The following is a 26,055-nucleotide window of genomic DNA, read 5'->3' as shown; positions in this document are numbered from 1 at the left end:
AACATAAATGAGAAATGCAAACTTATTCAACATCTGTTCTCTTTTTGCTCACTCTGCGTGTTGAAACCTACCAGATTCCCTTTGTCGGTACCCGCGCGCTCCCAACGTCCCGTTCAACCGCAATTCGCGTTTGAAGTTTTAACTCCATCTCACCATCAGTAATATCTTATTCTTAGGGGCTACCACATTCCCTTTGTACCCACTTCCGACGTCCCGACGTCCCGTTCACCCGCAATTCGGTATTTTGGTGGATTTTGCTAAAAAACCCTCCACAAAATAATACTCAATTTTTGGGGCACTTCTCCATAGCCCGGGCTTCTAGTAGGGACACGAGAAAGAGAGATCGCGTTTCGAGCTCTAAGAAACTTTTATATCGCGTGACAATATTCGCAGCAAAAGATATTTCATGCAAGAGTTGTGCGCCTTTACAAGATTTTTCCGAAGACACCAATTTGAAAAATATCGGACCAAATAACTGTAAAAGAAAAAATTAAAAAATCACCACGTGATAGTATAACACGCTCGGGGATGGCTCCCAGATGTCGCTGACCCCACAAAACGTAATCTCATCCTTAAAGTTGTTAATTACCCAGCCCCTGTAAGTACATGTACACTCGTCCTTGTCTTTCTATACCTATACCAGCGTTCTTCTACGGAGATTGAAACCCTGCGGATAGACGGAATTCACGCAAGTATAAAATCGAGATTGGTCTACATTAATATTTATTTCTTGTTCATTGAAAATATTCTTGATCATTTAATTGCTGAACACTACTTAAGAGAAATTTTCAAGTTCTTCAAATAATTTTTTTGGAAGGTGAGGTCTTCTTTTGGTTGAATGCAATTCATATCAAAAAATATTCAAAGTATTTTGTCTCTCTCAACTCAAATGAAAAAAAATTATCCATGTTATGGGAAATAAAATATGAATTAAAAAATGTTGGACGATTGTGCCATCTCTAAACTAAGCAATGCATAAATGAGTCATTTGGTGAAAATACGTAGGGAAACTCATTAACTTATCAACAATCGTAGTGAAAAGGTCTCAATGATATTCTGTTCCTAATATCTCGAGCAATTTTATAAAGGACTCTCAAACAACATACAGTTAGTAAAGTGCCGTTTTGCCAGCAAAAATGCTCTTAAAATTAGGAAATTATACAATATAGAAATATTGAACATATAATCAATGGTAAAACAATGGTAACTTTTTTTTGTGTAAAAAGACAATCTGATTGGATTAGCAATCAACCAAATACAACATAAATATAAACAAACAATTCAAAAAAAGATTTATTAAATTTTCTATTTTCCACATTGCATAATAAAATGTATTTTAAATAACATTCCACGCTTCTTCAAATGCAGAACATAACTTAGTGCAAGTTAATGCCGCAGAAAGAGGATAATTGCTTATAGATATGGTATCTTCTGTATAATCGGTTTTCAAATTCCCATGCGCCATCGCTCCCACCACGACGACTATGGGTTCATCATTTTCAGGAACCAATTCCCTACATTTAACAACTTGTTTAGCCGAAAAAGAAGTTGCTAACTTTTTCACACCAACTGGGAGATGATTTGTAATCGGATTTTTGATAACTTTCAGCAATTTTAAGCTTCCATCGCTAGCCCTTACAGAAAACTTATGTAGTAATTGTACTAAAAATTGCAACATTCATTGTTATAATCATTTCGGTTCTGTATAGCCTTACCCATTAAACCAGCAAACCTTTTAAAGGTCCGCGGTATTCTAGTTTGAGGATTAATTTCTATTAAGATATTGTTGCTAGTGTGGATGTAAACTTGTAATAATCCCGCTCTATTTAATGGGCTATCTAGTAACATTAGTAAACATTGGTGGGTGATGTCCGGTCGGCACGATCCAGGTTCACGATTATTTTTTTTTAATATATGAGCATGGTCGTCTGAATTGAGTAAGTCAAACGTATTCCCAACCTGTAATGAAATACTGCTAAGTACGTGGTTATAGCCAATGATCAATTGAGCAAACCTTAACACTTTCTAATTGTGCTTCCTCTAAAATTATAATTAACCGTTTCTCTTGATTTTTAATGTGAGATGTGACGAATTGTTTTGGAGTTGGATCGTATTCATTGCTATCCTTCTCGTCTCTTAATTTTCGCTTTTTGCCCATTTTTTAGAATAATAAAGTGTGTATTATTTGTTTATTATTATGTCCACGTTTTCTCCTTCCTAACCTCAATATTTCAAGTTTAGATTCAAGAGCAAAGAGCCACAGAACTACCACAGAACACATGATTCTAAACAATTGCTACTTACACAAGGTGCTCCAAATTTGTACCCCTCTAAAACTTGGGAACACAGGCGCTTTCTTTCGGCTACTTCGCGATCATGATTTCACGATCGTGATTCGTAGGATCACGTTTTAAGAAAGAACGCACGAATTTAAATCAAGGTATGGTTGCCTGCTTCAAAATCAAAGAGAAAATTTTGGGACACCTTTACCCATATCAAGTGAGAGTGGTAACAAAACGCGAATGCGAGAGCGCGGTTCACATCTGTCCGCACGTTTATCAGATAACCACACTTCTAGTTATGGAAAAGTCCACTCAAGATCGATATTTTCTCAGCGCGGTGCTCAACAAGGTGACCCATGTGGACCTTTAGGCTTCACTCTTGCAGTCCAACCTATCATAACGGAAATGGATTCAGAATTCAACGTATGGTACCTACTTGGAGGACGCAACTCTCGGGAGACTCCCAACCACAGTGCTTTCTGTCTTTAAGAAGCTGCTCTCTTTTAGCAGGGGCCTAAAAGTTAACACCTATAAATACGAACTCTTCTTTTGTTCAAGACCTGCGGACCCAACCATTGTCAAACGGTTTCAAGAGATTTGTCCGGGAATACGGACAGCCACAACAAACGACCTTGGCTTCTTCATTTACGAGAAATGCTACGATAAATCATTCGACAAAAATCAACAAGCTATTCAGGGAGTTAACACTCATATAGTTTATTTTCTTCTCCGACTTGCTTGCTGATTCTTAAACTGACGTACTTTTCTCGGACGTGTGCCATTTGGAAAAACGTCGACACCTTGAAGCTATTTGACAGCACTCTTCGCACATCCTTGACAGCTCTTTTAAACATTTCATTAACTGAGAACGAATTGTGTCACAGTACCTCACCAACCAAGCACGAAGGCATTGGAATCCGTCAGCTCTGTACCAGTTTTACACATTGTTTCAAAAATATTTATTTGAACCCCATTAGGAACTGTATTCCGACTCCTATAGCCAGGAGAGTTCTGGGAAAGCGGTAGAATGTAGCAGAAATATTTTGGGCAGGCGAGCTTTGATACGAATTTCCAAAACATTCGAAGCCTTCCCAGAACAGTCGAAATTCTAGGCGTTTACTAATTACTACAATATACAACTTAAAGTATTATTAGGATATCGTGATTTTATTCTCAGACTATTATCAAAATCTGAACACATACGACCCAAACGGGGGGATCGGGAAAGATGAATTTAAATAAAGAAATACGATATCGTCATTGGCAGGGATGCGAAGACTCCTGCGCATGCGCTACTTAATTTACGGTTATATACACACTGCAATTAAAAACCAAATTGTATCGCGATTATGAGTATGAATGTGTCCTTTTTTATTTTGCAAGAAGGATATTAAATTAAAAAGAGAGCGCTTCATAAATAAAAATTCCGTAACTCAATTTACGGATACAGCTAAAAAATCTGTATATCTAAGAAGGCGATTGGATATTGTTTTATTGTTATGGGTACACACCAAACAAATTATTTGATTGTACCATGCACATTTAAAAATCATCAATTAAGTCCAAAGTGATCTTTTTTTAAGTGCCAGTGTATTATTGAACATTAGAAAATTGTCTGCATATTAAATAAGTTCAAAGTCAGTAATTAACCGCAACAATGAATCTTTCACATAGTATTTTTCCTATATCGTCGCTCTACGTAGGTGATTTGCATCCGGACGTAACTGAAGGAATCTTATACGAAAAGTTTTCCACCGCCGGCCCGCTGCTTTCCTTACGACTCTGTAGAGATACAAACACTCGAAGATCTTTGGGATATGCGTACGTGAATTTCAATAATTCAAATGATGCCGAACGCGCTTTGGATACAATGAACTTTGATCTTCTGAAAGGTAAACCTATACGTATTATGTGGTCACAAAGAGATCCCTCACTTCGTAAGTCCGGTTTGGGCAATGTATTTATCAAGAATTTGGACAAAAGTATCGATAACAAGTCGTTATACGATACCTTTTCTGCTTTTGGAAATATCCTAAGCTGTAAAGTGGCGGTTGACGATCGCGGCTGGTCAAAGGGATATGGATTTGTACATTTCGAAAATGAAGAAATTGCTAAAAAGGCCATCGAAAAGGTAAACGGAATGCTGTTGAATGGGAAAAAGGTATACGTTGGTAAATTTATACCACGCGCGGAACGTGAAAAGCAACTTGGCGAAAAAGCAAATATGTTTACTAACGTGTACGTCAAGAATTTTAAAAATGACGTCACTGACAACGAACTCCATGAAATGTTTTCAAAATTTGGTAATATAACGAGTTGTGTAGTCATGAAAACTTCCGACGGTGTTTCTAAATGCTTTGGTTTTGTAGCGTTCGATAACCCTACATCTGCAGTCAATGCTGTAAATGAGATGAACGGAAAAGAAGTTGATGACCAATCTTTATACGTAACACGAGCCCAGAAAAAATCGGACCGCCAAAGAGAGTTAAAGCGCCAGTATGAACAACTAAAAAGCGAAAGGTACAGCCAATGCCACGGAGTCAACCTCTTTATTAAGAACTTGGATGATTTCATAGATGATGATCGTATTAGAAAAGAATTTTCCCAATTTGGAACTATCACTTCTGCGAAGGTCATGATGGAAGACGGTCGTAGTAAAGGATTTGGGTTTGTGTGCTACACGTCTTCGGAAGAAGCAACGAAAGCTGTTACGGAAATGAACGGTAGAATGATAGCTTCCAAACCGCTCTACGTGGCACTGGCTCAAAGAAAGGAAGACAGAAAGGCATACTTAGCATCACAATATTACCAACGTTATCGCATGCAGCAAAACATTCCGTATGGACCCCCTAATTTACCTTACGTTCTTCCCACCATCTCTCATGGATCAAGATTTTACAATACGATTAACCACATAAGAGCAGCTCCCCGCTGGGCTTCCGCAGCTCCGATTCGTCCTAATGGAACTTATGCCGCTTCGTGTCCGTTCAGGGTAACCTCCAGACCTTCAATTCCAAACAACAGTAATCGCAACTCCGTCCTTGCAAGGCCAATTACCGGTCAGCAAGCAATTGCGCACTCCCGCCCCAACAGCAAATACACGGCCAACGGTCCCAGCAACGTCACTCGTCCAACTGCAGCCAGTATGAACAATGTTGGTGACAGCATTCCGTTGAATATCAACAGTCTGGCATCTTCCCCGCCTCCACTAGACCAGAAACAAGTTATCGGCGAACGCTTATTTTCATTTGTAGGGACCATTTATCCCGAACTTGCAGGAAAAATCACAGGTATGTTGCTGGAAATCGACGCTTCCGAACTGCTCAACATGATTGATGATCAAGAATCATTGAGGGCCAAAGTAGATGAAGCTTTGGCAGTACTTCAGGCGCATCAGCATAAGTTAGTTAAAGATTAATTTTGTAGATCAGTGTGCCGTGTGCTTTCGTTTGGTGTTTTTATGTTTCTGTTTTTAACTTTATGTTTCTTGCGCATAGTGTTTCAGGAAGAAACCATTTTAGGCAAAAGAAAGACTTAAAAAAATTGCACCGATTTCTTCCTTTTATCGTAATACTTTACAATTTAAGTTTGAAACATGTTTATTACTTTTGTACGTTGTGATAATTATGCAGATGCTCCATAATAAAAAATCGTGATTAAGATGTGTTAATGACTTCCAAAAGAATAAGTACTATAATCGAATTGGGTATGACCATTTTTGTGTTGCTTCTAAAGAATCGCCGGGCAGTGGAATAGGGTCATGTTGATTCAACAAACCGTGGCTATTGTTTTATTGTTTCAAATGCTACCACACTGTAAAAGCTTCCTGCATGCAAATAAGGAAAATATTTCTATAGGCATTTGCGGTAAGTGTGTATCTAAGTATTCAGGTCTGAGTAGTGGACCAATGTCGATGAATACTGCGAATCCGCATTGGTAGATTCATTTTAGTAAGTATTGCATAAATATGTTGATCGATCAAATGCCTATACCTTTTTATTTTTTATTTTATATTATTTCTATTGATGTAAGGAAATACAGGGACGAGTTACTGGAAAATCCTTGAATATTCAGGATGGTGCTGTTTATAGTAATATCATTGAATAATAAGATTTATTATTCAATGGTAATATTGAGTTCCAATCGGAATTCTTATACGAGGGTTATCCAGAAAGTAGCAGACGTTTTGAAATAAAAAATTTTAACCTTGTAAAGAAAATCTATTATTATATACCTTTGGGGGCTACACTCTTGGGCTATTTATCAACACAAGCGTCATTCAAATTGAGGCACTTATCATAGCGTGGCACAACTGTTTTGATTCCAACTTTTATAAATCCGCCGTCTGTTGAAGAAGATTCTGGTTTGTGTAGTCAACCTGACCAGAAAAGATTCTCGTTTTGGTGGTAAATCCGGTCAGAACAGATTCTGGTATTCGTGTTTGGAGAATCAATGCGAAAGATTCGAATAGCGGCCTTTGAGCTAAAGCCATTTAAATTAGCGTTGAAAGTAACCGAGCTTAGAAAAACAGTTTTTAAGTGGTTTCAAGGAACCCACCTCCGACGTCCCGTTCACCCGCAATTCGCGTTTGAAGTTTTGACTCCACCATCAGCAAGATCTCATAGGGCGTTGGGGGTTACCATATTCCCTTTGTCGGTACCCACCTCCGACGTCCTGTTCGCTAAAATCCCGTCACAACATAGTGCTTCGATATTCTATTTGCCACACGAGAAAGATACACCGCGATTAGTAGAGCAAATATACAATGGTAGGGCGCTCAAAGTCCACTACCCCTCGAAGACGCGAGCCTTGCAATGGTTAATTTCGTCCTTTGCAAAAAAAAACAAAATTCCGCCACGCAGGAGTCTTTCCGACGACACCAATTTGAAAACAATCGGATCTAGCGGTCACCGGATAAATCAACATAGCGGCGGCTACTGACCATTTCTTAAAACTAGAAGGGACACGTTATCAATATCTACATAGTTCCAGGTAAATAAACCTAATAGCTATATAGTTCAAATTATTCTAATTAAATACCTTTTTATATCCGGCATAATTCACGATTTCACTATATAGGCATACTAAAACCAAAAATCGCATTGCTATAAACCTGCAGTAGGGCCGGTAGGTTTGTGTATGGACATTGAATAAAAATTTTTTATTCAATGGTATGGAAGATTATTTACAATTTATATATCGTATCAGGAACACGATTTTGTGTTTTGCTGGTTGCAGATCGACTGTAGACTGCAGGTAGCGGTTTATGTTCGTAACTTGAATTTTTCCAGTTACCTTTTGTAAACGAAATGAGTCATACGCTAAATATAAAAAGGAGAACGTTGTTCTCTTTCTCACCTAACACATATGGTATAAAATACAGTTAAGTTGCTTAAAAAAAATGCCACACACTATTCGGTGTTTCAGTATTAAAATGCGGTGTTGTTAATTAATTGAAATGGCAACTATTGGAGACTCTGGTAATTGAGAAATTTAATTTTAATTACATTTTAGAGAGGTTGGGGCGACAGTCATTAATGCGACTGCTCAAAAGCGTTAGTCGTTCCATTTTCTATTTTTTGGCGAGTGCGTGTGTGATGTGTCATATGCTCGAATTGACAGGTCTTTTTTGGCAACCATTGACGTACGAGTGGAAAAATCATCCCCGAAAATTTGCTTTTTTTTCCTTAATAGGAAACGGAAAATTAAGAATGATTTCTATTCAACAGTTTTGACTAGTACCTAAATAAGCTGATTTTCATTCTGGTTGGACAAGATATTAAAAACAATTGTACTGAATGATGACACTCACTCAATGACAGTCCAGGTTTTGAACATATTGTTTTTTTTTGTCAAGACGCCACCTATGGCCACATTGTGCTAATATGGTATAATGTATAAGCACTTAGCACTATTTGAATAGGTAGGGCAGGTCATAGCAAATATAAGTTAGTATTATCCTATGGTTATAGGGAGGAGGGATTGCTCTTTTGTTCAGCATTTGTCGTCTTCTACTGCACTTGTGCTCATTGGTCTGATGGTTTTGTTTAAAAGATTTGTAATTTTCAAAGAAAATGTCTATTGTGTATAGAGACTTTAACATAGGCACAGATAAGTATATATGTTTTACGTATATCTGTGACATATAGGTAATTTACTGCCTTTTAATAAGTGGGTAGTTTCCTTCAATGTTGCTTTATTAATTCCCTCCACTATATATGGGCATAGGACCAAATGTGAAATGAACCATAATGAAATCCCCTAGTAGGTACCTCTAATCAACATTTTCGAATAATTATAAGGAAATGAAAATTGTAAAATTCAGTCCTTCCACTCACTTTAATAAGCTAAATGAAATTGTATGTGCTATTATATACTTATACAGAAATTAAACATGTAACTGATAGATAGAAACTCGGATAGAAATGAATGTTTTCAGTTTCAGCTGGTGAAGTGAGGGAAGATATACCTTTAAAACAAGGTTCAAAATCAAGCGGATGGTGTTCATGCGATGAAGAGACCTTTGGGGGATCTCGATTTATAAACATCTCCTTTGCAGTTCTTAGTGTTGTAATTACAGTGGCTCTATTGGTGCAAATATATTATGGTGATTACCAGGTAATGCAGTTTACTATGTGATATTTTTTATAGTATGGCAATATGTAGGTAGCACCACATGGTAGTGTCGCGACAGACAGTAGGGAATGTTCATCTATTGGCACTTCAGCACTGAAAAGTGGTGGGAACGCTATCGATGCAGTAATTGCAAGCACTCTCTGTTTGGCAGTTGTCAACCCTCACGTTACTGGTTTGGATGCGTATGTATCTTTAGTAGGTAAATCATAGTCATCACTGACAAACTCTTGCAGAAGTGGACAGATGATACTTTACAACCACAGAACAAGGGAACCCCCAATTAGTATCGATTTTAGTACTTTAAATCACGAAATCACATTGTTTCCTCGTTTATTAATTGGGCTGGCTTATATACACAAAAAATATAGTAAATTACCATGGAAGAAACTTGTACAACCATCTGCTGATCTTGCTAAGTATGTTGCCGCTTATTTGTCTGATATTGAATTTAATATTTAACACAGGACTGGTTTTTTGGTATCGCGCACACTAACTTCATCGTTTCTGAACTATCAAGGACCAAAAGATTGGTTCAGTGGCTCACTTGAAGCCGGAAATAAATTAATTTTGAATTCATTGGGAGATTACTTGACTACGATTGGAAGTATTGAGGAAAAAGGTAGGTATGTCTGGTTTTTTGGGGATCAATAATTTTGGAATCACGCCAAAAACCTAGAGCTAATTATAAATACAATTATACTGTAAAGTATAGTAATAATGAAGTACGCATGTAATTTTAAGTAGGGAATTGTTCAAGATTTGGTATGTATCTATAGTATTTAAGTGATAATAATAATAATAATATATTGTCGAACCTTGTTAACAGCTTGCAAATTTTGTTGTACACTTATAGAGGGTGGTCCAAATTATACACTTTCTTATGGGAACACCCTTTATTTCAAGCGATAGAAAGAAATGGACCTAGGTGTCTGGAGCTTAATTTTAAAGAGAAAATTACTGGCGTAAACACAATTCATCTATCTCTAATCGTATGACCGCTAGGGGGCGTTTGTTGAATTTTTAAATTATTTTATATATTTGTAATGGTGATTGACTAAGAACACTTATTTTTAGATTTGTATAAATACGTTTCTAATATAAATGAACCACTACAATCATCTGCAGTCATCTCAAAGTTTAAGAATTACAACATTATTATGCCCGGTTCCTCCGTTATTGGCACAACACTACTCTTAAACTTGCAACAAATCGATCATTTAAATTTTACAACTGGTGATGTCGCTAAACCCATCTATGTTTCTACAATGGCACAGATAACAAAAATGGCTTACGCTAAATTAAATGCTATGGAGAAGTATTATGAAGGAACATCATCCAATGTTGCCGTTATGGATCTTGATGACTTCTATGTATCAGTAGTTACGTAAGTATTCGTAGTTTTTTGCGGTTAACAAACACAATATTTTGCAGAGGAATGTCGAGACCTTTTGGTAGTGGGAACTTAACACCTGGTGGATACTTTACAGATGCAAATTATTCAGAAAAATTGAGTCAGATACCCCTCATCATCACAGACAGCAATTTTATATGTGGGCGACGAATTGTGTTGGGAGTTAGTGATATTGTTGTAGGCTCACAAGTTATTACTGCACTGTTGCTAAATGCTGAAAACGCAACTATTAGTGTGGAGGCTCCTAGGTTTCATATTTTGCAAAATGGAGCTATAGGTGTTGAAGGTAAGAAAATTATTATTTTTTTAATTTGCAAAGTAGAAGATAGAGCTAGTTCATGAGCTTGGTAGTAGCACAGTTTGAACAAAGCTCACGAAATTTATACTGTCACGACCATATGCTTTTCACGTTATTATGTTACTATTTTAAAATCTTCCAGTCAAGGGATGGATGGAGAAACAAGAAGGACATGTGTCTTCTTTCATGCAATCATTTCTACCTTTTGATTTTTATTTAATGATCTTTATTTTTAAGGGAGTTGGGGTTTCAGCAAAGGCTACTCTACCTACCCATCTTCTTACGTAACCCAGCATGCAGGCTACGGTTGGGTTGATAGAGCAGCCTAGACTGAAACTTCGTTCACTTAAAAACTAAAGGACATAAAGTTGTTGCAAAGGGCGCACCTTCACACCAATTTAAGAAATTAGGTTCTTACATTAATAATTGTTTGTTTGCAGATGGACATACTCCCTCATATTCAGTGGATGTGGTAAATAAATTAAATTTGACAAATGGTGGAGTAGAACATATAAAAGAACCGTATGATAGTTGTAATATAGTTGAAAAATTTGGGGATGTTCTAAATTCCCATTCAGACAGTAGAGGTGGTGGAATTGCAAGTCGTTTTTAAATTATTGATTGATTGTGTACCAATAAAATATTCAACTGTGATATTTGTATTAGCTCTTTTGTCTTAAAATACATGCATAAAAATCTTTGTTTTATTTAAATAGGTATATTAGAAATAAAAATCTACAGTAGGTATGTAATTTCTTAGATGTGCACATTACAGTTTCTAATCTAATATCATTTGGGTTAAGTGTGCTAATTATACCATATATACGAACAACTACAAATGTACTCGTCTTACAAAAGCCATTCACAACAAGTATTCATAATAAATATGTACAAAATGGCGATTAGTGGAACTTACGGTATAATTTATTTCTAATTTTGAAACATTGCAAATAGTGATATTATGAAAAAAAGTGTATTTTGGACGGAAATTACTTCCACCAATACGTTAGTTAACTTGTTTTAAATAGATATTAAAGGTACGCGCATTTCAATCACTTAAGTAAAAATATCACCAATATAACTAGAATGTTAATTTGCCGTTATGTAAAGCAAAATTGTTAAAAATATGGCAACATAAATTCATCAAATATGTAAAGAATATTGAAACAATAGAGATCAGCATCAAATAAGTTGAAAGATGCTATGATCTATGTGAAGAGTCGTAGTGAGCAATAAGATCTGTGTAACACCTAATGTCATCACAGTAATATGTTATAAAAAATACTGCGATTAAAGTACTACAAAAACAATATGCTCACCGTGTGTATCTCACCACTGACATCATGGTGAGTATTAAATAAGGAATATAATGTACATTAATTGTAACAAATTCAATTGCTAGTGATTAACATACACAAGCATACAAAAGTTCCGCTAGATAGAAGGAAAGATTATCAAAAGCTGAAATCTGCAACATACAAGAAAAATTTGTACATAAGACGAAAATGCTTAAAGCACGCTTTCCATTAACACTGTGCAGAATTAACAGATAAAAATTTAATATACTAATTATGCGACTTAAGATTATTGCAACTTTGAGAATCTTTAGTGACTGGTACAGAGTCTCTTCTAATATCACAATTTGCGTACACATCATGTTTTACAGGCGCACTTTCGCGCCTCAAGGTATTTATGTGTGAAATAAACGAAGGGGTTGAGCTGCTAGTGTTATTGGAATGTGGATAGCTAAAGTGAGTAAAGTCCTTCTTGTTCGCCGCCTCTTTGATAGAGCTTAACGTCTTAGTCAGCCAAGGCGACCAACTATTTTTTGCCGCGTTCAATTCCACCTCTGTTGCTCTAATTTGATGGGTTAGATCCTGCGACAAACCTCTTACTGAATGACCTGGGATGAGAAAGTTACCTGGTTTCTACATTCAGCCTCAACTTGAGCTAATTTTGTCTGCGCCAATTCCAATTCGAGTACACGAATTTGTTCTATAAGTGCTGCAACATCGCTTGTAGGAAGATTTTGTGATTGGTCCCCTTGGAGTTGAGTACTGTCGGTTGCAGCTGGTATATTAGAACATTTTTCGCAACTTGAAATTTGTGCCTATAAACAGAAGTAGGATAATGTAATATAGTAGTGAAAGAGTACAACAGAAAAAGGATGTTCTAGGAACAGTCAGTCATTACTAAACCTCTCGCCAGGAAAGATTGCCGGTCACGGAACACCCGATCCTGGTCTACATTCTATGTTTTTCTTAAGATGTGAGGGACTTCCGGGATAGTATCGTGTCAATGTTGAACGGAAAGACTTTTTGTTCAACATTGGTGTTATCGGATTTATGGCTCAGTGGTAAGAGCATTGGGTTATAAATCCGAAGGTCGGGTGTTCGAACCTGGGTTGAGGTGAATTTTTCATCTGTGGCGGAGATGGAAATTACCTTAGGCCAGTTCCGAGCATTCTACCGGCTACTCCGAATTAGGTTTTCCTGCAGTTTTCCTAATTCGTAAGGTAAATACCGGAGTAGTATAGACCATCTTAAGACCTTCTGCAGAGGCACCTCTAAATAGCATTATGCGGGTCACTCTGTAATTGGGCGCATGCCTGTTGAGGGCCCAAAAACAAGAGAGGTATAATAAAAAAATAAAAAAATAAAATAAAATTGGCACGATCCTTTTCTGGAAGTAGCTTGCATCTTAAGAAAAACAGTTAAAACAGTTTGTCGGAAATGACTTTAATTTTTTGTTTTTAAATGCAACACCCTGTACATTTTATTGTAATCAAACTACATTGGCAGCAATATACAGTATATCTCCGCATTGTGTTTACAATAGGAATGTTTGACCAAAAATTTTCGAATTGTAATTTCATATTTTGGTATTCCGCCCTGCTTGGCGTGAAACTTATTTTTAGTTTTCTTTTGATTTTTTAAAATCAAGTAGGCCATTACAGTTGACCAACTCTATTTAATATGCTGGCTGTTTAGATTAAAATATACAGGGTGTTTCATTAAAAAAATGTGGTTAGGTCCGATAACTTTTTTACTTAACCCGGTATACTTATTTAGACGCCATTAAACATTAGTCATCGGCGATAATGAATGAAGGCGGATGTGACGTAATCTTTCCTAGAAATATGACGTGTTTGTTCGAGAACATTCTGAAGCTTCCTTGAGCACTCAAGAACATTCTAGAAAGACGCGCAACTTGAGATTTTTTAAAAAAAAGTTGATTTGGCGCATCTACTTCTAGAGTCTTTAGCGCCATAAGTACACATAACAATTACAATTTATCGAATATATTTATTGCTTTTGTAAACTGTAAAATATGCAAGTTGTTATGTTATAAGTAGTGAGCGATAAATAATAATTACTTACTTAAGCTAACCTTATTTAAGACTGTTGTAAAATGATTGTTAATTATTTGTAAATAAATAAACGACGTAACTAAATTTACGTTACCCTCTGTAAAAATCTCGCCAGGAAAGATTGCCGGTCACAGAACACCTGATCCCGGTTTACAATCTATGTTTATCTTAAGATGCGAGCGACTTCCGGGATACTATGTTGAACAGAAAGACTTTTCGTTCAACATTGGCACGACCCCATTCCGGAAGTCGTTTGCATCTTAAGAAAAACGTAGATTGTAAATCGACACAAGGTATGCTGCGACCGGCAATCTTTCCTGGCGAGAGTTATTTATGCACCCACAACCTGGGTTAACACACAAACACATAGTAAACCTTACTCATTTAATTATAGAGAACAAACTATTAAACTCCATCTTTCAACCTAAAACCCCTTTTTAATACCGCCACTTAAAGTAATTTCTTCTTTTGTTAAATTTGTGAAAAAATACTTCAAGTTCAAAATCCAAGCTTTGCTTATATAGTAAAAAACATTCTTTCTAGAATGTTCTTACCATGTTCTCAAGTTGTCAAGGTTGTTTCAGAATATTCTCGGCTCTCGCACAAATTTCTAGGAAGAAGTACGTCACATCCGCCTTCGTACCTAATCGCCGATGATTCATCTTTCATTAGCGCTGTCTATAGAAATTACTGGAATGTTCGCTACATTATTTTACCCAAAAATTAGGGTTCCTACAATATCAAATCAACTTCACGCATATTCCTAAAAATGTTGAATTTATTTTTCACAAATTTAATTAATGTAATTCTCAAATAAAAAAGAAACGATTGTCTGGCCTTTGACCATCACGGTTTTGTATAAGATACGTAATGAAAACCCATTAAACAGTGATTAGCTACACAGAATCTGACAAGAGACAAAATACCATCTGAGTTAAAACCTAGGAATTATATTAAAAAATTGCATAAAGTTCGTCTTAATAAATAAAAATTATGTCTTTAATATTAATGATAACGCTGTTGTGTTATCTATACTAATCAATGATGCCTATTAATTGTAATAATAATCAAAGAGTATCATTTTCAGTACTTGACGTGGGTGTAAAAATGAAATTGTCAACCGTTGCTATATCAAACAAAACCATTCTATTTGTCTACATTGAAGTTACAAAGTAATATACATAAATGTGTCTGATTACATAAATAATTTTGTTACAGTGAAATAAAACCTTACCTTTAAGGCTTCCAATTCAGATCTGCTACCAAGAAGTTGTCCCTCCAACCGTTGCCTAATTAATTTATATTCGTTAATAATGTTGGTGTTTTTCTTATCGCTACTTTCGGCTTTCGAAACTTCTCTTTTCAACATCTCCTTCAGTTGCATATTTTCATCAAATATTAACCTTCTCTCTTCTTCAAGTCGAATGATTGTCAATCGCAGTTGCTCAACTTCGGTGGCTTCATTTGCGCTATCGTCTTCCGCTGAATCCAACATGATAATGTCCCAGCTGTCTAGAGGACGCATACAGAGCTACTACTAATACCACTTAATTTAAAATTCCAAACCAAGCACATTTAATAAAGTTTCATAGGTACCTAATTTGGAAAAATTATTTACACTAGTTTGCAGCTGCTCGTCCACTAGACTAGTAGGTTAAAATTATTTGGACTACGTTTTAAAGTAGAGTAGTCTCAAGCTAGTGAAAGCTATTAGTAAAAGTAAGTAGGCACTCCATATCATAAATAATACCAACAAAAGAATTATTTCTCATTTGGTACCCGTTTACTTTTCACTAACACTCCCAATCTAGGAATTAGTGGCGTTTATCCTCAAGCGTTAACGTAATAGGAAACCTTTTAAAACTATTGATCTGCATAAAGCTTTACAGAAACGCACTGAACTGTGAATTATTCGTCATTAAAAGAGTGTTTGTCTGTGGTAGTGTAGGAAATTCGTTGTTATTTAATTGGCCAATTACAAAATTGAGATGCATTATAATGTGTTAAAGGGAGACAAGTTACACAATGAAACAATTGTAGGAGCAAAAACTTTAAACCTACCTACTTATAGGGTGAAAATATCTGTGTAGGATTTGATTATGAAATTTTACTCCCTTAGAGCAAGACCGTTTGTTCATGGAATCAGCATTTATGCACATCAAAAGCGTAAAGGATTTGTTTGCTGGCATGCAAAAGTTACCTTTTAACGCGCAAAAATCTTCCTCATATTTTTTTAATTTTTTCACTTTAATACTACAAGCCGTCTTCATCAGCTGCCTTGCAGCTTCTTCCGTTCGGCATTTCTTGGGCAAAGACACTCGGAAGTACTTCAAAATCCCTTCAAAATCTAATTGTAACAAGTCCTTTTTGCACATCTAAAAACAATTTGTTGCATTTAACATCGATTTGCGATTATGTAGATACCTACCATAAGTAAGGCTAGAGAAACTTGAAATAATGTATCGATGCCTTGAAGTAAGAACACATCTATAACATGGAATACGAAGAAAAGAGGAAATCTAGCTGTGAATAACGTTAAAAACCATTGAGATGCAAACATATGCGTCTCCACATGATGGTTAGTCAAATGTTGCCACAATGGCCCGAGCTGTTCCTCCATTAAACGATTTAATTGATACAGTCTTAAGTATAAATTATCAAAGCCATCTTTGTAAAGATCTCTCAAGCCATAGTCATACATTAATTTTACAAGTACACAAAAAGCTTGTTCTTCGGGCATCTACAACCAGCAAATTCCACAACGCAAAACTAAGTGAAATATCAAACTCACATGAAGCAAAAGGGTGGCAGCTAAGAAACTCAATCCTTGGCAATAACCGACTTCCGTATCATACACTGCGTACGCTTTACTGACGCGGTATAAGGAATCTTGTCCTAAGCCTCCAGCTTCCTTAAAAAAATCGTGTGCAGGAAAAGTTCGTGCAATATCTCTTTGTATAACATTTTCGCAACCACTATCCTACAAATTGCAAGAGTAACACCCACTGAAAGCAAGAAAACCAAACACACTTTTGTTATCAAAATTCTGTAAGTGTCCATCACTTGCATATTTTCTTCGGTACCGGCGAGCCGTTGCCAAACTTCTCCTCTGAGAGCCTCTGGAATTCCTAATCGGACTAAACCTAATAGTTGCTTTGGTTTCTGCTGTGTCGATTTCCAACGAGAAAGTACATCTGCCCAATTTTCCAATACATCCTTACTGCAATCCTTTGACACCAAGCCGGTACCACTCAATAGAGGCTCATCTCCATCTGAAGAAACAGCTTTACCTCCTTGTTGAACAATAAAAAAAACTACCTGAATGATACTCTTCCTTAGGGGTTATACTATCAACGGAAGTAATACTAGGTGACTGGATAAGACTAGATAAATTTAACGTAAGATTTAATCGATTTCTATCTAATTCGCCGGAGGTTTCCATATTAACAACTTCATAAAACACATCCCCAAGCTCGCCCATCACTGTCTAAAATAAAAGTTAAACTTTAAGCAAAGGGAAATGTGACACTGATTCACTCTACTACAAATAATTTATTTCACTAATGATATAAAGGTTATCTATAAATAAACAAAACTAGAAATTGTAACTAATCAATATTTGAATGTACATTTACAAAAAAAAGAGTTTAAAAACATTTAAGTATTCAACCTTATCAAACCACATGCGAGCCGTGTTATCAGTACCATTACCTTCTAACAGATTGATACGAGGCCTGATTAATTTAGTATATGTCCAAAATAGTAAACAATTAACACTTGCCTCGTCATTATTATTAAAAAATGTCTATTCGCACGTACGCTTGTATTTTTTAACAATACCAAACACCCACGTTAACTTATAAGAGAAATGTTAAAATGAAAATGTCTATGTTCCACTTATTAATATCTTTCTTTTAGGATACTTGTTAGAAATTTTAGGAGTCAATCAAACAAATTAGTTGTGCAAAAATAATGTAAGTGCATTTGAAGGAAATTGAATCTGAAAAAAAAATTGCTGTGGCATAATATGAAAAAATATAAAAAAATTGACGGTTTTTTTTGTTATTTTCGCACTTGCGCGATTCTGTCCAACAGTTCTTCCTTTTATGTCCCAGAATATGTGTACCTAATTGGTTCCAATCGGTTCAGCCCTTTAGCCGGAAATGAGTACAGACAGAGAAATCGACCAACATCGAGATCATGTTCGATTTGGATTTTTAACAAAAATTTCACATCAACGGTAGTTTCCAGTAAAAAGTAGCGGTACATGAATAGATATACAAACAGATAGTTGGGCCTACCAGAAGTCCGGAACCATTACTATAACTCATCACCAAAAGTATATAGTGATTATCACATGGTAAGAATGCAAGGTCTGGTTTGATCAAGCCGCCCATCTTGCTGCTGATGGGGTTGTAACAGGCGGTCGCTTTAGGCTTTTTGAAGTTTTTTTAATTTTACAAAAGTTGCAGGTATAGGAAATTTTATACGTGTACCCCTTCATCAGGAAAGAGAAAGAGAACTAATATTCGAGAAAATAAAGGGCGTTAAGATAAGGGCGAGTGTCCAAGCAGATAAGAGTCGTAACGTATTGCCGGTTCTAGAAACCATCGCTATGGAGCGTGAGAGGGGTACTCTCAGCTAAACCTACCCATATAAAAAAAACGCAGCCAAAAGCGGGCTCCGTTTTTTGCTAGAAAAGCGGCATTCTTACTCAAACCTTCGAAGACAATGTGCAGATCGAGCACTGGATTTTTTGGATAGCGTATTGAATTCGTATCCAGACCTTCGAGGCAAACCTATGTAACGTAAACGCAAAAATGTATAGCTTGTGTCACAGGTAATCCATCACCAAGTTTTCAAAATATATTAATAAATAAGAAAGTTGATATTGCGCAGGCTGCGGATGCAGAGCTATAAGCTGCCGAATTAAAAAAGACCTAAATATATTGCAAACTGTAGTAGTACTTAAGGCCTCCTCAGCTGGTCGAGAAAAAAATCCTAAAAGTACCTCCCTAAAATAAAAATCGTTGTTAGTGGCCCGCCGAAAATGTTGAATCATCCGTTTGGTCCGCCAGTTCAAATCGTTGAGCAGTCCTGATCTAGAGTGTTATGGAAATTGTGATAACAGACTCAGTTATCCGAAAAAAGGTTCCCATAGAAGGTGCTAACGGGAACCGTCCATTTCAGACCATTTGAGGTAGGGCAAATGAAAACAAAATTTCAGTTTTCGGTATTTTCAAAAATTTGAAATTAATTTTTTGGTCACAAAAAATGTTGCCCCATTATGATCTGCACTGTATCTCGCACCATTGTGAAGATTCTATTGGTCAGTCACGAACTTGAACCACCTACAAAAAGTGTGGTGTGGTTTACAAAGAAAACTAGAAAAAATGTGAAAGTTAAAAAACTAAAGATTTTTTGTTGCCACAGTAGGTACGGATACAATGATTTCGTTAAAATTTTGTGAATGTACATTAAGTATAAAAGATGTAACACTGTCAAAAACTTTTTTTTTATACATTGAACTGTATGTTTTGTAACTGGAAGGGCATCGTTAACCAAAATCGCAGGTCACCTAACGTAGGCTGTGGTAGGTATCCTCATCCTTGTCTGACACGTTTTGTAAAACGCATAAACGCCACGTGAGTGAAACACGATGAGGTATACCTACCTCTATCCATCTAGAGGGCGTACGATTCATGTTTAAGTAGAAAATTGATTTTTATTCCAAAATCTACGCAACAAAACTTGCATAAAAAATCCATCTTGTATGAATTTTGCCTCATTTTGTATTTTAATTTCAAACCGCGCCCTCTGAAAATCGAGGAACCTAAATCGAAGTAACATTCAATTCCTTAAACAGATATATGTTGCATTAAAATGATGCAAACTTGCGATGCATGTATTTTTTATGGACGTTTGTTGGGTAGATTTTAGGAAAAACATCATTTTTCTACTAAGCCATGAATCGTACGCCCTCAAGCGGCAAACCTAGAAACTTGGAAAATAATTTCCAGCAATTTCTCTTGGCCTCTTTGGTTAAAATAATCTTTTTCCACAAGCTGTGCAACTAACGATTCCATAAATATGGTCTGTGACCTGTGCATATTATCAATCACTGATTGAATACCTACCTCTTTTAAGTTAAGGAAGAACTGCTGAATAAGCGACCGTTTCTGAAAGTACCAGAAACGTTCGTATTGCCCAAAAACTCTAACAGGAGTTTCCATTTGGAATCGAACAGGCTCTTGTATACCTCGTATTACCAAGTCCACTGCCACTGTTATATACACACTGTTGTCCTTTGTTTCAGTATTTAATATTTCAAATGGCGGCCCTGTTGGGTTCCAGGAAGCCGAAATAGCGGTATTATTTCGATCGCTTGGTGGTGCAGAGTTAAAAGTTTGTGCCTAAAAAAATCAATAGCTACAACTACGAACTGCAAAAATCTGCCAGCCACCATGTCAAGTAATTGCATGTCTGAATGGCGCACATGTCGTCCCGGTGCCACTAAAATTCCGAAACATCTCTCAATATACAATTGTGGACCATTATCGGATACTTGTCTAATCGATAAACACAATTGTTTTTCTAAATTTACCCGTAACTTGAAACCACTACGATCTTTAGGTACAGTAAAGAATGTCCCCTAGAAATAGGATAGCTAGTTAACAATACTTGTTAGTGGAAGTTTTTACTTTCCCATCATCTTCCTTTATTTCTAAGCTCACTTCGAAAACATACATTAAAGTGCGTGCTTCAGCCAAAGTCGTAACCGAGGCAGACATATCAGATGCTGATGCCACTGAGCTACTCATAGAGCGAGGTACACGTTGAAATGCTTTGGAAAAGCAGGCTGCAATCATGTTCCGGATGTAAATTTTTAATGCAAAGGTTTCATGCTACTTACATGAAACTCTGCAGACTGCTTCTGCAATGTCACATCGGAAAACATGGCACTGAAAGATGGCAGATTCTTGAGTATCACCGTGTGACCAGGTAAATGCAAAGCAACCGGCTTCCTGACTGTCGATGGCTCCACGGGCATAGAATAATATTCGATGAATTTCATAGCGTGCTATCACAGAATGTGTACCAGCATCATAAAGTCTGTGAAAATAGTTAAACTTACTACTTAGTATAAAAAGTGTCTCAAAAGAACAAAATATCATACAAGGTGTTCATTTGAAAATTCATCGAACACCACTGATTAAAGGAAAAAACGCCGAAACAGGGCAAAAGATTTGTCAAGGGGACAACTTTTTAACCAAAAACTACTTAACCCCTTTTCGCCCTCTGCCCCCCAGGGTTATTCCCTTTAAAATTTTAAATGACAAGTGGTATCGAGTAATAACTTGTTTAAAAGGTCTTTCGAAGTCCTTTATTTTGGCAAAAACAAACGAAAAAATCACTTATTTATTGCTATAAAAGAATTTAATTTGCTGTCAGTTAATTTAATTTATATTAACCTGAAAGTTTGGATGAGCTTCGTCCACGCAGCATCGAAAGCTGCCCTGATATCCCACGTTTTTGAAAAATGTCCGTCACGAAGTTGAACATCGCCTATGTCATTGTTTGGCCAATAACGGGCAACTATTTCACACTTATTGAAATAAAGTTATATTTTCGTTTTTTTTGTTTTCTATCTGAACAAATTAAGATAGGCAGATTAAATAAATTAATTAGATTTTTCTAATTTTCTCGAAAACGAATCGACCGATTTTAAAAAATCAAACGTCAAACTAAAGGACTTCGAAAAACCTTTCAAACAAGCTATTACTCAACACCACTTGTCATTTAAAATTTTTAAGGGAGTGACCCTGGGGGCAGAGGGTGAAGAAGTTTTTTGTTAAAAAGTGTCCCCCTTGACAAATATTCCCTTTTCGTAGTTTTAGTGTCTGAATATGCATAAAAAACACAAAAGCAGAGCATATTAGGGGTAAACTCCTAAGGGATACATATTTCAGATTATTATGTACTTTTAACAAACTAAGTTAATGAGAGAATGTGCTCCCTAATAGTGTTTTAATTCTTCCAGCGCTGTTGGTTGTGTTCTAAACACTATATATACAGGCTGATTCAAATTCGAGGACCACTGCGGGGATCTCGGGAACTGTAAGAGATAGGTAGGTAGTTTAAATTTGACAAAGTTGCGTATTTTGATGCTTAACAAAATGCAGTTTTTAAAATTAAAAAAATTCCGACTACTTTCGGAGATATCCGAAAAAAAATTATTATGGTCACTTTTTTCCTTCTACAAGATGTTACTTTTAAATTTTAAGTTTGACGTTGCGTCTCCAGTCAACCATCATCAACTTTGTTTTTTCTTATGGAAGTCATTTTTACTTTTTGTATTTCGATAGAGAACTTTTTTCTGTTAATAAGAAATAGCGATATTAATTCGTAAAAACGCATGAAACTACGTCTGTACACTACCCAAGAAAAAGTTTTCGAGGTAAAAAAGATATTTTAACAAAAAAAATTGTGATATTTACATTTTTGAAATCAGAAAAAAAATCTCATCATATGACACAAAAAGTAAAAATTACTTCCATAAGAAAAAACAAAGTTGATAATGGTTAACCGGAGACAAAATGTCGGATTTAAAATTAGCATCTTGTAGAGGGAAAAAAGTGGCCGTAATAATGTGTCATATATTTTGAAATATCTTTTTAAATAACTTCAGTAAAAAATAAAAACGATTTTGAAAAAGTTTTTTCTGGATATCTCCGAAAGTAGTCGGAATTTTTTCAGTTTCAAAACTGCATTTTGCTTAGCATCAAAATATGCAACTTTACCAAATGTAAACTACCTACCTATCTCTTACAGTTCCCCAGATCCCCATGGTGGCCCTCGAATTTGAATCAGAGTGTAAACCTCTCACCCGAAGGTGTGAGGTAATTACACTAAACTTTTTAAATAGTCCCACAGCCAGTAATCCGCTGGGGTAAGATCATGCGATCTTGGAGGCCATTCATTTACATTGAGAATAATATAATTCTATAAGTTGCGATAATTACATCTGACAACTGTATCAGTAGTTGACACAACAACTCTTTTCTTTTCCATAGATACAGTAAAATCGAATTTTTAAGGCAACTAAATTCCATTCATTATAATGACCCCATACAAGACTACAGTAGACAACTCTTAGCAAAGTAGTTCATGCTTTTAAGACACTCATTAAGGAACTTTATTTTGTAATTATGATTCTATTTATGCTAATAAAGTAGATATATATTGCATTACAATAATAAAACCTTTCATGGTAGATTGAGGGAGTAATAACAACCTTTATTTCTATGAATTATATGTTCAACATATGACGAGAATGAAGAAATGTAAGAAAATACATACACTACTAAACCCTGAGACGAACAAGGTACAGAGACGGCAATTTTAATTCCTTGATCAGAACTCTGTTCGTTAAGAATGGCCATATTACGCTGAATTTCAGTTTCCGACTTTGGGGCATTAATGGCAGCTGCCCCTAAGTAGGTTACCCCACTAAATATTGTGCAATCTTGATCCACATCTGAAACTAACAATTATAAGATATTTTATGTTTAAATAAGTTTGCGAACACAAATTTTCACAAACTCACACTATATTTATGTATGACTTATATCGCACACTGCATCTAATGTCCTTTCATGCAATGTAAGTGTTATTAATTATATTTAAACCTACTTTCTTCATCGCTATAATCAGGTTTCATTGCATCTTGCTTTTCATTTGGAGAAGTAGATGTTGGTCCACTGAGTGGGTCTGTACCGGGTTGCACTGGACAGCTATAGAATTTCGACTGTCCCACCTTTTTACTATCGTCCCCATCTTCACTCATCCTTACGCCTGGTTCTTGCAAGACCTCCTTTAGGGCGTTCTTCAACTCATTAATGTCTCCATTTAGAATATCCAAGGTGGGTGTTTTACTGGTCTCTGGTTTGTCACTTACAAAATCAAATTCCTCACTAGTGGCTATAGATTCATTCGATTTCACACTTAAACTATCCTCCATAACTAATACCTACATTATAAACTGCAACATTTTAAGTACAATTTTGAGTAGTTATTTTTGTGTGACCAGTGAAAATACTTACCTAGTGCTTTGATATTCTGTACATTTGATGAGCCGTTAGTGATGTAAATAAAATACGACAATAACAAAGAGATTTTAAATGTATCTACTTGATAAAATTTATTGGGATATCAAGATCAAAATTTTTCAACCCTGACATTTGATAAATGTTATTATTATGGGCAAAAAAAGAAGTGGGCAACATACATACTATAAGTCAAATTCCATACACAACTCCTGAATAAGCAGCGAATTGATAACGGCGGATTTGTAGTGTGGCAAGAAAGGTGGGTTCATAGCTCTCCGTTCATCCGTTGCGTTGATCCGTCAAACGGATAGTACATTTTGTTAAGGTTCATAGCAATCCGTCCACAGTGTACATTTGCAACGTATAACCATAACCTAAATTTTATTTTGTACTGTACCCTCCGTGATTTTCAGTATGAAAAAATGGTACGAAAATAAGAACACGTTGCTATCTGAATATCACCGTGAAGAACGAATAGGCGAACACTGTTAACGTACCAAACATAACCTCACTCTTGTTAAAAACGGACCAACGGAAACGTAAATGTTCAACTTCAACCAACTTTTCCGTCGTAAACGGACGACGTACGATTTAAAAATTTGCTGCCTTCTGATTGGCTAACGGACAAACGGAAACGTATGAACGGAGAGCTATGAACTTACCTTTCTCGGTAAGTTCATAGCTCTCCGTTCATACGTTTCCGTTTGTCCGTTAGCCAATCAGAAGATAGCAAATTTTTAAATCGTACGTCGTCCGTTTTCGACGGAAAAGTTGGTTGAAGTTGAACATTTACGTTTCCGTTGGTCCGTTTTTAACAAGAGTGAGGTTGTGTTTGGTACGTTAACAGTATTCGCCTATTCGTTCTTCACGGTAATAATCAAATAGCAGCGTGTTCTTACTATCGTACCATTTTTACATACTGAAAATCACGGAGGGTACAGTACTAAATAAAATTTAGGTTATGGTTATACGTTGCAAATGTACAATGTGGACGGATTGCTATGAACCTTAACAAAATGTACTATCCGTTTGACGGATCAACGCAACGGATGAACGGAGAGCTATGAACCCACCTTTAAGTATGTAAAAAAAAATATGTAAAGTTGCCTATTGTCAATCCCCAAATTTGGTTATTTATAATATTAATTTGTGTTCGATGGTAAAAACATAAACTTAGTCCAATTATAATGCATATTTTCTATCTGTATAAAACCAGCCACGCGGCGGAAGCTATCTTTTCGCGCTTCTGAGGAAAACTTTTAAGTTGTTTTTCCAAGATAACTTATCTATAAATGAAGTTGGAACAATTTCCAAAATTAAGATACGTTCGTAAACTTAATATCTAGGCAATAACGCCAGGAAAATTTATTTCCTTTTTTTTCTTTTCCAAAATATGACACCCTAACAGCCCTCGACGTTGCCCTTAAAAAAAAGATTATTTTAAAACATTTTAGTAAACCCCGGCGTTATTGTCTAGCTAAAGCATTCACCTTCCACAGGAATATTCGACCCCTTCTTCAACTTCACTCAGAATTAAGATATCGTGGAACGAAATCACGCGTTTTCGGGCAACGGAACGGGTGTACTGTCCAGCCTTAAGGTGGCAACGATGCACGCCCGCAGTAAACAGTCGACATTCACCTTTGTCACCATTCTAAGCTAACCCAGAGTCACTTGTCCTCTGAATATAATAATGGTATATAAATAATGGGCTACTGTTAAATAATTATTATATAATAATAATAGTTATTGATTATACAAGACGATAAAGGGATATTTTAACCATCGAATGTCTTGACTACGAGATGGTTTGTTTTCTTTTATCGTCGTGTATAATACAAAACTTTATTTTGTAGCAGAAGCCATATACATATACCTAAGTCATTGAAAAGCTTCTACCAATTCCGAATTTAATTTATTATATTAGGTTCTGCCGTCGCGGTTGTTTC

General features: G+C 36.0%; 4 protein-coding genes across 8 annotated transcripts; 2 read left to right on the top strand and 2 right to left on the bottom strand.

The window, feature by feature from the left end:
* Nucleotides 1-1,278: 1,278 nt before the first annotated feature.
* On the bottom strand, nt 1,279-2,259 carry LOC116163644 (ribosomal RNA small subunit methyltransferase NEP1). The gene is made up of 3 exons (XM_031477678.1): nt 2,015-2,259; nt 1,716-1,959; nt 1,279-1,662 (listed from the first exon to the last, which is right to left on the bottom strand). Exons 1-3 carry the CDS (start codon nt 2,156-2,158, stop codon nt 1,337-1,339), a joined length of 714 nt encoding a protein of 237 aa, XP_031333538.1. The 5' UTR covers nt 2,159-2,259; the 3' UTR covers nt 1,279-1,336.
* A 1,517-nt stretch (nt 2,260-3,776) lies between these two features.
* On the top strand, nt 3,777-5,910 carry LOC116162624 (polyadenylate-binding protein 4-like). Of its 2 annotated transcripts, XM_031476275.1 has the most exons (2): nt 3,777-4,585; nt 4,652-5,910. In XM_031476275.1, the coding sequence occupies exons 1-2, from the start codon at nt 3,940-3,942 to the stop codon at nt 5,698-5,700; spliced, it is 1,695 nt and encodes a 564-aa protein (XP_031332135.1). In that variant the 5' UTR covers nt 3,777-3,939; the 3' UTR covers nt 5,701-5,910. The 2 variants fall into 2 exon arrangements, with proteins under 2 accessions (XP_031332135.1, XP_031332134.1); XM_031476274.1 differs by having other exon boundaries at nt 3,777-5,910.
* Nucleotides 5,911-7,587: 1,677 nt separating this feature from the next.
* Nucleotides 7,588-11,327, top strand: LOC116165175 (glutathione hydrolase 7-like). 2 transcript variants are annotated; one of them, XM_031479487.1, is made up of 8 exons: nt 7,588-7,762; nt 8,728-8,900; nt 8,949-9,100; nt 9,152-9,334; nt 9,383-9,537; nt 9,993-10,302; nt 10,350-10,615; nt 11,068-11,327. In XM_031479487.1, the coding sequence occupies exons 1-8, from the start codon at nt 7,741-7,743 to the stop codon at nt 11,238-11,240; spliced, it is 1,434 nt and encodes a 477-aa protein (XP_031335347.1). In that variant the 5' UTR covers nt 7,588-7,740; the 3' UTR covers nt 11,241-11,327. The 2 variants fall into 2 exon arrangements, with proteins under 2 accessions (XP_031335347.1, XP_031335346.1); XM_031479486.1 differs by having other exon boundaries at nt 7,589-7,762; nt 8,722-8,900.
* A 34-nt stretch (nt 11,328-11,361) lies between these two features.
* Nucleotides 11,362-24,260, bottom strand: LOC116165174 (rab GTPase-activating protein 1-like). Of its 3 annotated transcripts, none has more exons than XM_031479483.1 (15): nt 24,101-24,260; nt 23,691-24,039; nt 23,358-23,541; nt 20,911-21,110; nt 20,699-20,856; nt 20,461-20,649; nt 20,135-20,410; nt 17,316-17,484; nt 17,028-17,269; nt 16,789-16,977; nt 16,426-16,737; nt 16,198-16,372; nt 15,232-15,509; nt 12,549-12,737; nt 11,362-12,504 (listed from the first exon to the last, which is right to left on the bottom strand). In XM_031479483.1, exons 2-15 carry the CDS (start codon nt 24,016-24,018, stop codon nt 12,193-12,195), a joined length of 3,201 nt encoding a protein of 1,066 aa, XP_031335343.1. In that variant the 5' UTR covers nt 24,019-24,039; nt 24,101-24,260; the 3' UTR covers nt 11,362-12,192. The 3 variants fall into 3 exon arrangements, with proteins under 3 accessions (XP_031335343.1, XP_031335345.1, XP_031335344.1); XM_031479485.1 differs by having other exon boundaries at nt 15,232-15,479; XM_031479484.1 differs by having other exon boundaries at nt 23,358-23,535.
* Between the last annotated feature and the right edge of the window lie 1,795 nt (nt 24,261-26,055).

This window comes from Photinus pyralis, unplaced genomic scaffold (genome assembly GCF_008802855.1).
Source record: "Photinus pyralis isolate 1611_PpyrPB1 unplaced genomic scaffold, Ppyr1.3 Ppyr1.4_LG2, whole genome shotgun sequence".
NCBI lineage: Eukaryota > Metazoa > Arthropoda > Insecta > Coleoptera > Lampyridae > Photinus > Photinus pyralis.
This window is presented reverse-complemented; position numbering and strand designations above follow the sequence as displayed.